Below are 10,509 nucleotides of genomic sequence, written 5' to 3' on the forward strand. Positions count from 1 at the left end.
GTACTGCAATGGGGTAGCAGTGGTAAAAGGTCCTATGTTTCCAGAACCAGAATCCCTGAGAGCTGCTGAAAAAGCCACCTGAGGAGAGCCTGAAAACATCCAAAACACCACAAATACATTGGAAAACTGGATATGCAGCGATTATATTTCACCATAAAGCTGGAAAATGTATTACCTCCAGTGAGGCTCCGTAACTCCAGAACTTCTTTTTCGGCGTTTTGCAGCCTGGTATCCAGAAAAGWAATTTTTTCTGCCATGTTTACAACCTTCTCCCCCAGTTCTCCCACTTTTAGAATTATGGATGTGAGAAAAGAGATGTTACAGCTGCCAACCGAGTCTGCAACCTGACAGGCGTTGTCATTTTTGTCATCAGGTCCACGATCAGAAAGACAGATGCCAAATGYWAACATCAGAACAACAATCTTCTTCATGTTTGTTGCTGAGTTTCTGCTCCTCTCCTCWGACWTCTCCAACCTTTTATAGCTGCYGACTGCATGGGACAGTGAGCATAAATAGCTCAGGTCTCTTGTACCCGCCTCTTAATGCCACCTCAGTGGTATGTACCTATGATTTAATCAAAAATGTTAGCATTGAAATTCAGATATTCTATCTGCTTAAATTAACTCTTAATTGTTGGAGGAAATTCTGAAATAACAAAACATTGTTTTCATTAAGATTTTTTSACTTTAAACAAAAGCCACATTTCCATCCTWTTTGTAATTACCTTCACATTGACCTATCCAGGATGTTATCACTCCTTAGATACACGGATCTAAGTTGTGACAGGTGGTAAAGTCAACATAGAAATATGATCAATGTTCTGTTGTCCCAAAAACCAGTTTTGAATGTGCAATTCCACGAATAAGAGAGAGTTTAATCTAAAATAGGTATAGCAACCTAGAAAAAAATGCTCAATTTCCTTCATTATCYATCCATCCATTTTCTTTACACCCTTCTCCCTAGTTTGGTTGCCAGAGGTGCTGGTGCCTATCTCCAGCAAACATTTTGGGCGAGAGGTGGGGTTCACCYTGGACAGGTCACCAGTCTGTCACAGAGTAACACAGACACAAACAACCATGCATACACACACTGAGACCTAAAGAGAATTTAGAGAGACCAACTATCCTGACAGTCATGTTTTTGGACTGTGGGAGGAAGCCGGAGTACCCAGAGAGAACTAACAATTTGATGACAACCCATCTAGTCACTTGTTGACGTGTTCAAACTGTAAAGGCTAAAGGTACTTTTGCTTTTGAAGGTGTAAAAATAGCACCAACATCAGATGTCTCACTCCTCTTACTTCTTGCTGCAGGACATCCTGATCCAGAGGTGGGGTGGTTGTGTGGAGATGAACCTGTAGAAGAATCATCCACTGTCCAAATAGAGTATGATGATGCTGGATGTTTTGATTCTTTCAAACGTTGGCACAGACGATGCAAATATTTACGCCTGCAGGGCAACCAATGACCACGGGGAGATATTCTGCACTGCTAAAGCAACAGTTGTATAATAGAGTCAGTATATCTATGTRGGCAAAGAGGAATTGTACCRACATGAGGATTTTTGGTGTCTGGAATATATACCAAATGAGGAATGTTCTGAAAAAACTTTGGTGCAATTGAAAGAGTATAACATAGTTGAACTATTTGTTTGAGTATAAATAGTTTCAACCTCTCTATTYTTCTCTCCTACAAATATCTACTTCATTTATTTTATAAGTTTCCAAGTGCTTCTCTGCTGCAGTTTTGTTTTGAAGCTCTTTGACTGATTCATTTTTATGACTTTAAAGTTCTCATGAAACTTAAAAGCTATCTGGAAAATAACCCCATTAATGTACTGCTCAGAATATTTAAAATGCTATTTAATATGTTCAATTATGCCGATAAAACACAATTTTACACTCTCCTTATTTTTTACTGCACAATTTTCTGATCCAGAGGTGGTGTGACTATGTGGTGATGAACCTGTAGAAGAATCGTCCACTGTCCAGATAAGTATGATGGCAATAGTTGATGTACCCTGATTCTTTCGAAAGTTGGCACAGAGAGTGCAAATGTTTACACCTGCAGGGCAACCAATGACCATGGGGAGATATTCTTCACCGCTAAACTAACAATTTTATAATAGAGACAACATATCTAGGTATGAATAAAGGAATTATCCAGTTATAAAGACCTTTCGTGTCTTTGAAGTGTCCAAAAGCGGGGATTACAAAATATGATGCAAGGTGTTTTAAGTTTAAAATGTATCTTAATAAAAAGACAATTTTTCAACAAACATACCAATGTTATACAGATCTACAGACAATCCAGATGACATCAAAGCCATGAGAGGAGTTTCCTAAAAAGATAGCCACTGTCTCTCTATTCCACAGACATACAACTTCCCATATTTGGTTTCATTACTCACACAAGGCCCTAGTTGTCCTCAGCCCTGTCTTATCTGCATTACAGTTCTTATCTTTTCTGAGGCCTTGAACAATAATGAGATCCAATCTGCTATCAGACACCATAACCTGAAAATGGTTTTCTTTTGATCTGGGTGAAGCAAATGAAGAATTAACCATAAAACTTGTGAAAGTGGAAGACTATGACAATGGAAGACCATTGTCATAGTCTTCCATTGCCATAGTATATAACCATTGCTATTGGCATAAGGGCAAAGTCAAAAGCCTTTCACTCTTTCAAAAAGCCTGGGCAATAACAACAAAAAATACAAACCAAAAACAGAAATCAGACAAGATCCAAAGTTGCAAAGTTCTACTTTTTTAAAACCTAAACAATTTCTGTCCTTTGTTAAAGGACAAAGGACAGAGTCAGAGTCCCCATTCCTCAACCACCAACAAATAATAGCGCTTCTGTCTCATAATGCCCAGCTTTTCCAGCATTACAGCCTGAACCACTGCTAAATAAAAGGGGAGGAGACAAAAATTCTGTATTCACATGCATATTATCTTGACTACATTAGATCTCAAGAAAAAAAACGTTATTTATGTGGTGGGATGGTGTTCCACCCTCCCCCACTCTGTGCACCCGGCACCGTTAATTGGTGGGCGGGGCGAATGGCTTTATAGTTGGGCGGGCCGCTGCAGGGTGTGGTGTGCGTCTTTGTTTCTTCCACTGTTGCTACAGTCGGCGGCTACATGTTGGCTTGTGGGTTTGATGGACTCGTCTGCGATCGTAAGTGACAGTTTTGCTATCCGTGGCTGATATCATGGTTGGTTTTTGGGTGCTGCACCTGTCGTGCGTTTCTGCAGTGTTGCTCTGAAGGCGTTGCCGGCTGCAGCTGGGGGTTGCTGTGGCGTGCGGCTTCCGTCTGGTCCTCACTTGCTGACCCGCTTTCTCCCGGGTTAGGCTGTGTTTCCACCCCTGGGTAAGCTACCTGCTATTTGGATTTTGATTTTTGTTTTATGTGGAGCCACTGTTAATGGGCTTTCTGTTTCAGGCAACTGATTGTTTGGAGCTGCATCGCTTTGGACGCTCTGCTGTCTTGTCTTCCCCTTGTTTGTTTTGGCCGCTCTCAACTAAATCTGTTGCGGATTGGGCCGGCTGTGTGGGCGGGGCGTTACTCCTCTGGCCCCATAGAAGGGCATTTGGAAGCGGATGACAACGATTTGTTTAATTTTCTTATAGTTTTGTGATTGAAGTTACTAATTTGTTTTGCATGTTTTGTTTTAATCCCTTTGGAATAATGTCTGTCCTTTTTCCTTGTCTGTTCCTTTTGTTCCAGGGACCAAGTAGTAGGCCTGAAGCCTTGTTTTAAAGAATTGTTAAATAAAATATTGTGCACTGATAAATCTGTGTTCGGGTGCATCTTGTTACTTTTAAAAAGATCACCACCTGCTGGTCACATTTATATATTTGCATCCATGGCAACGCATGTCAAGGTGAGCTCAAAGAGAAGAAGAGGGTGATGAAAAAATGTTGTAGCTTAATAAATAAACAAACTTATCCCTGTTTAAACCCTTCCCCAAATACGTCGACACAAATAAAAATTAATACACTCTTAATTTACAATTCTTAAGTTATCTACGAAAAACTTTGCAAAACATCAATTTACAGACTCCCACAAAGGGAAGTATTTCTGATTTATTTATTTTCAAAACATTGACTAGGGCGGTGATACAATAATCTCACGATACAACACAATATTCTGCTCACGATACAGTTCAATATACTTTTGTGATTTTCTGAAAGATTTTAGAGGGACAGTGATTTTGGTGACATTTTGTGACTGTTTTAGAGTTGGATTGAATTAATGTAACTGAAAACTGATTAAAAGCACCAACAACACAATACCTGGCTCTGGTTGGACACAGACTTAAAGTCAACAGCTGGACAAAATGAATCAAAGTGGTGAGAAAACGTTTGTTTTAATTGAAACGGTACAATCGGTAGCTTGCTTGCATGCGTTTGTAAAGTAAAGTGCACCAAGTACCCTGCTCTGAATAGTTTGATACCTTTTTAACCTCGACACTTAACATCTGAAGGAATCGCTCTAAGCCTGATGACCTAATCACTCWCCCGGCGAAGCAAGCAGTGAGTGAGCAAGGTGACAGTTGGATGTTACGATATTTGCAGATGAATATCGATTTTTTTATAGGGAAGAATATAGATATCGCAAAATCAATATTATTACACAACCCTATTGTTGACAGAGTATGATTTACAAGTTCCTTTATTGTGAAATAATAATGAACCATGCTGGCATGCAGAGCTGTTGTCTGCATCACATTGTAAAGAGCAGGAAGCCGCTAAACGTGTTGTAGTTCATCACGTCGTCGTAGACGAGCCTGTTTGGCTCCAGCTGCACGAACACGTTGTCCCCCACTTTCAGAGGGATGACCACAGCGTTGCTGCCCATGTCGTGARCGTCAGHCCCAGTGGTGTCCCACACTGACGTCAGCCGTTCGCTGTTCTTCATGATGCTCACAACCGAGTTGGGAGCAGGAGTCATGTTATTGAACATCGAGAAGCGAAAAAAGTACATTCCACTGACCATCGCTGTGAAAATACCTGTGAAAATATGAAGGATTATTAGAAGAACTGAAAAGAATATACCATTTAATATGGATTTGACTGTTTTTTTTCTTTTTTTCTACATATCTTCCTCATGCTGTACACACCTGTTGAAGGATTATAGCTATCGCCTGTGTTGGAGAACACTTTTTTGTACTGCAATGGGGTAGCAGTGGTAAAAGGTCCTATGTTTCCAGAACCAGAATCCCTGAGAGCTGCTGAAAAAGCCACCTGAGGAGAGCCTGAAAGCATCAAAAACACCACAAATACATTGGAAAACTGGACATGCCGTGATTATATTTCACCATAAAGCTGGAAAATTTATTACTGTACCTGCAGTGAGGCTCCGTAACTCCAGAACTTCTTTTTCAGCGTTTTGCAGCCTGGTCTCCAGAAAAGTAATTTTTTCTGCCATGTTTACAACCTTCTCCCCCAGTTCTCCCACTTTTTGAGTTACAGGTGTGAGAGAACAGATGTTACAACAGCTAGCTGAGCCTGCAGCCTGACAGACTCTGTCATTCTGATCAGTTCCAGGATCAGAAAGACAAAAACCGAATGCTAGCATCAGAACAACAATCTTCATGTTTGCTGCTTTTGAGTCTCTGCTCCTCTCCTCAGACATCTCCAGCCTTTTATGCCTGCTGGCTGCATGTGATGTTACGTAAAAGCGTAGAAGCCGGTTTCACAAAACTTCTGGCACTGCTGCCTTTGTTTTTGATGTCATGTTGATTGATTTTGGAAAACCCCACTAAAATTCAAACACTTTCCTCCCACAGCAGGTAATATTTAAAGAAAAAGATTAAGTTATTGTGCATGTCAGTTTGAACTATGTCTTAACTTATAGCTCTTATTATAAACCCCAAACAGGTCTTAGTGTCAGTTTTTTCTCACTTTAAAACCTAATCAAAAAATAAAAAAGTACTAAATAACATATTCTTTGAGAATTAGTTGGGAGAGAGAGGTCAACTGCCCACTCGGGTCATTGTGCAATTTTTCCCGTAAGCAGTTTTTTTTCCCCCCTTTTCTTTGAATGCTTACCCAACAACGAGTTAAATGGTAAAGATTACATAACCTGATCTTTGTTTCTTTACTGGCGTCGTGCTGTGATTGGTCACTGGACAACAAACAGTTCTAGTTACACTTAAAAAAAATAAAATCAGAATCAGTTCTCAAAGCACTTTTAACAAACTTTTATTTGATTTATTGTCAGCAAAAATAAATAAATATGTACAGAAATGTAAATAAATTATAATTTGGCTCAAAAATAAATACAGTTTGAGTATGTTCAATTTACACGTCAATAAAATATATAGGTGCGTGCAAACAGGAGAACTAGTCTCAGACGAGAGTCAAGTGTTGACCGTAGTCAAAGCAGCATGATGAGGTTTTGGTTTTGGTAGTAGCCCAGCAGGATAAGGACACTGCAGAGGTCAGAGGTGGTTGCTAATAGCTGCACAGCTCCTCAAGGAAGCGACTGGCTTGTTTCTGTAAAGAGTCGCTGCGTGGGACTCGAAGGCACTGACCATTTGCTTCACAACTTCGTTGAAGAACACGGAGGCCAGCTGAGAGTGCARCAGAGACTTGAACTCAAAGGACACCTGCAGGAGACAGAAAAATTAAAATGTTCAAGAGTTAAAAATGACAAATGATCACAAAAGTCTGCATCCTTGGCATCTTTGAATGATATTTAGGCTTYGGAAGTTCAGGACTATCAGAAGCCAAAGATCCTCCAAGCTTAACACGTCAGGCTGAAATTGAACTAGTTTCTGGTTAATCTTGGTGTAATCTGTGCCAACATTGAGGCCAAACTCCTGTCGGCAGCTCCTTAATACGCTACATTTACTGCTGCTGCATTCTTACACAACAGCAGCAACGATGCACTACACTAAATTTAGAGCATAATGAGATTTCATTCAACACTTCCTCTCAGCCAGTAATCCATTCACAGCAGCATGGAAAGAAACGATCAAAAGTAACGACTCCAAGGAATGGAGTCTGATCTCCTAATTTCTTCCCTTTAAATCAATGTCCTAGSCCTTTTAAATATTTATAGCCCGTCTGGATATTTTCTGGTCTTTGCTTAACTCACAAAGAAGAAGAATGATCTTATTCACAGAAAAGTACTTACAAAGAAATCCACTTTGCAGGAGCCTSGGAGGTCTTTGGCTCCAGGGGCAAACCTCCACACCGTTTCAAGATGGCTGAAGAGTGATCCATCAGAGCACACCGCCTGATTTGGACACAAGCAATGTGTCAATGCTAAAAGTTAACAAGCTAATCACTGCAGTCATGAGAATTATTAAAAAGAAGCATTTTGCATTACAACTGTAAATTAATGAACATTTAAAAACATTTTAAACTATAAAAATCCCAGTCAATCTAAGGACTTACTCTAACTTGGTGGTTCGGAACAAAAGTGAGCTCAGATGTATATCGCTCAGTGATGGGAGGGAAACCAATTTCAAGCTCTGCCCGGACRTTTCCCTTCGGTCCCTTCAGCATTCGAGACTTCTTGCACCAGGGAACAAAATACTTGTACTCCTCTACGTTGGCCACCACCTGGTACATCTCTTCTGGAGTGTACCTGGACATAGCAAATTATCTAATTAATTCAAATCCCTTTCTGTTAGAATGTTTCATGGTTTTGATATAGTTACAAAATAATAGATGGTAGCGTCAACAAGATTATGGTTTCAATTATTATTACTATGAACATTTCAAACTGTTTAAATTGGTACTCACTCCAATATCCTGCTCTCCGTGTACTCCATCCTGCGGGTGTTGATGGGAGCAGCCAGGTTGATGAAGGTGCGCCTGGTTGTCCTCAGGGGGGNAAGAGTGATCCATCAGAGCACACCGCCTGATTTGGACACAAGCAATGTGTCAATGCTAAAAGTTAACAAGCTAATCACTGCAGTCATGAGAATTATTAAAAAGAAGCATTTTGCATTACAACTGTAAATTAATGAACATTTAAAAACATTTTAAACTATAAAAATCCCAGTCAATCTAAGGACTTACTCTAACTTGGTGGTTCGGAACAAAAGTGAGCTCAGATGTATATCGCTCAGTGATGGGAGGGAAACCAATTTCAAGCTCTGCCCGGACRTTTCCCTTCGGTCCCTTCAGCATTCGAGACTTCTTGCACCAGGGAACAAAATACTTGTACTCCTCTACGTTGGCCACCACCTGGTACATCTCTTCTGGAGTGTACCTGGACATAGCAAATTATCTAATTAATTCAAATCCCTTTCTGTTAGAATGTTTCATGGTTTTGATATAGTTACAAAATAATAGATGGTAGCGTCAACAAGATTATGGTTTCAATTATTATTACTATGAACATTTCAAACTGTTTAAATTGGTACTCACTCCAATATCCTGCTCTCCGTGTACTCCATCCTGCGGGTGTTGATGGGAGCAGCCAGGTTGATGAAGGTGCGCCTGGTTGTCCTCAGGGGGGYTGCAGGGCAGAGCTGCAGGCTGGCTCGCCTTTCTGTCAGGATCCCACAAGATCCCAAGTGTCTAAAGTTGGAGAAAACATGTATTTCTGAGCAATTTCACGTCAAGTCTGAGGCTAATACTTCAGAATAACTCCTTAGAGSATATTTACTTATTTCATTTACACAAACTGAAAAAAAAAAAACTCGCTTTAATTATAATCTAAGTTGTGAACRTGGCAAATGTAGGCTTTGAAAAAAATCAAAGAAAAAGTTATTTAATCTCCTTCATGCACTTTATATTGAATAAAGAAACAATATTTAAGGTGATGAAGCAAAATCACTAAAAGAAAATCCATGCTTAGGAGGAGCGTCTCGAGTGGAAAGAGTCGCACTCACCTAAAGTGTGCTGTTCTGCTGTTTCCACGTACAGCCTTTAAAAGTGAGCCGTCCTTCATATCCACCAGCGCCTTGAACAGCAGAGAAGTCGTTCTTTTGGTCATTCTGTATTTTTCCATCAAATACCTCGTTTTACAAACTAACCGGTAAAACCATGCCAAGCAGCTGCTGCGCGAGCGCTTTATACTCACAAATGGGGCGTGGCGTGGCGATGCTACCAAATAAGGAAATATCTTACGTAACGCCTCCCGTCATCGGTGTTGACCAATCAGAATACGCCTGGGTGGTTTTTAAATGATACATTTTAAAAAGGTGGATATGCACACATATTCCAAAAGTAGTCATACATCACAATTTCAGTGTTTTTGCAGTATAACATAAAAGACTGTTTAAGATAAACTTTATCTTTGAATGCAAAGATAAAGTTATACTTTGCAAAGATAAAGTTATACTTTATCTATAATAAATTATTCTAATTTATTATAGAATAAATTACTTATTCTATAAATAAGTAATTTATAGAAAAAAAGGAAGAAAAATGTCAAAATAAAAATTCTTTTGATAGAAGGCCTACTGTGCCTTTTTTACCCTAGCGAGCCTGTTTGTTTGTTTGTTTGTTTGTGTAAATGTTGTGCAGCTATGAATGTAATATATGCATGGTTGGTCTGCTAATTAGATTTTCTGATTTTTTTAAATTTATTTTTAATTTAAAGTAGAACATTGTCAACTGAAATAAAAGCTGTTTTTATAGTGAAAAACTGACAATCGCAAATTTTTATTTGCTTGAATTAAACCATCTTTTATATAACAAAACTTGAACGTACCAGCAAAGCATACAAAAACGGGTTCATTTTCTCATATTTTGACACTTATCCCATCAACTGGCACTATGAAYGTATGCGACACACTGTGACATYACTGTCCCTGCATACGGTAGTGGTTAGCAGTCATTGARATTGGATAAACAATGTAATGAAAGAATGTGACAAAACCTCTTWTGAAATGTCCTCTTCCAAACTCAACCAATCAATATCCAACCCTGATATAAAAYTTATTTTGTCAATAAATACCTCGGTTCAGATACAAAACTGTTAKGGATAAAGAGTTTTGAAATAAGACTATTTCAGGACATTTGTAGTAAAAGTCTAACAGAAAGGACCAACAACTCATCTGTTTGCCTTTAGTGTACGTACATAATTACCTAAATCCYATAAAACACTAGACAGGAAAGAGTGAACTGCAACTAAATCACATGGCATTTGGCATCCAGTGCATGAATGGCATTTAAAGAATTTTCCACTCACAGGACAGAATGAAAGTCCAGCAGGTCAATGACCTGTACATGATGAACCTGGACTCTGATATGACGCAGCAGTAGAGGTCACAAAACTGTTTGGAGTAATAATTAAACCAGACACAAGAAGAAAAAAAAATGGTGGCACTCAAGCATTTGATTTATTTAAAATATCTTGAAAAAAATGTTGTCAAGTCATCTCTCCAAACCGGATGTGAAAAATTAAATGTTGCAACACCCTTAAATCCCAGTAATATAGATCMACATAACACATTACATTCTGAAGAGCTCACATGTCTATAAGTGCTTTTATCTTAAAGGGTTGTGAGCTAACACGGCCAAACTTGTTGCAGTTGAA

The 10,509-nt window shown here is 39.2% G+C and overlaps 3 protein-coding genes across 3 annotated transcripts in view; all 3 read right to left on the bottom strand.

Moving 5' to 3' along the window:
- LOC103469395 (complement C1q-like protein 2) overlaps positions 1-455 on the bottom strand; it is a 3,577-nt gene extending 3,122 nt beyond the window's left edge. Inside the window, exons 1-2 of the mRNA XM_008417046.1 lie at positions 176-455; positions 5-89 (exon numbers count right to left, since the gene is read on the bottom strand). Coding sequence (XP_008415268.1) covers positions 5-89; positions 176-431 — 341 coding nt within the window. The 5' untranslated portion in view covers positions 432-455. The remainder of the gene's footprint in view (positions 1-4; positions 90-175) is intronic.
- A 4,204-nt stretch (positions 456-4,659) lies between these two features.
- Positions 4,660-6,203, bottom strand: LOC103469396 (complement C1q-like protein 2). Its single transcript, XM_008417047.2, has 3 exons — positions 5,352-6,203; positions 5,126-5,260; positions 4,660-5,015 (listed from the first exon to the last, which is right to left on the bottom strand). The coding sequence occupies exons 1-3, from the start codon at positions 5,638-5,640 to the stop codon at positions 4,729-4,731; spliced, it is 711 nt and encodes a 236-aa protein (XP_008415269.1). The 5' UTR covers positions 5,641-6,203; the 3' UTR covers positions 4,660-4,728.
- A 15-nt stretch (positions 6,204-6,218) lies between these two features.
- LOC103469397 (coenzyme Q-binding protein COQ10 homolog, mitochondrial) lies at positions 6,219-9,027 on the bottom strand. Its single transcript, XM_008417048.2, has 5 exons — positions 8,858-9,027; positions 8,391-8,543; positions 8,040-8,232; positions 7,147-7,248; positions 6,219-6,616 (listed from the first exon to the last, which is right to left on the bottom strand). The coding sequence occupies exons 1-5, from the start codon at positions 8,974-8,976 to the stop codon at positions 6,449-6,451; spliced, it is 735 nt and encodes a 244-aa protein (XP_008415270.1). The 5' UTR covers positions 8,977-9,027; the 3' UTR covers positions 6,219-6,448.
- Between the last annotated feature and the right edge of the window lie 1,482 nt (positions 9,028-10,509).

Source organism: Poecilia reticulata, linkage group LG8 (assembly GCF_000633615.1).
Source record: "Poecilia reticulata strain Guanapo linkage group LG8, Guppy_female_1.0+MT, whole genome shotgun sequence".
Lineage (NCBI taxonomy): Eukaryota > Metazoa > Chordata > Actinopteri > Cyprinodontiformes > Poeciliidae > Poecilia > Poecilia reticulata.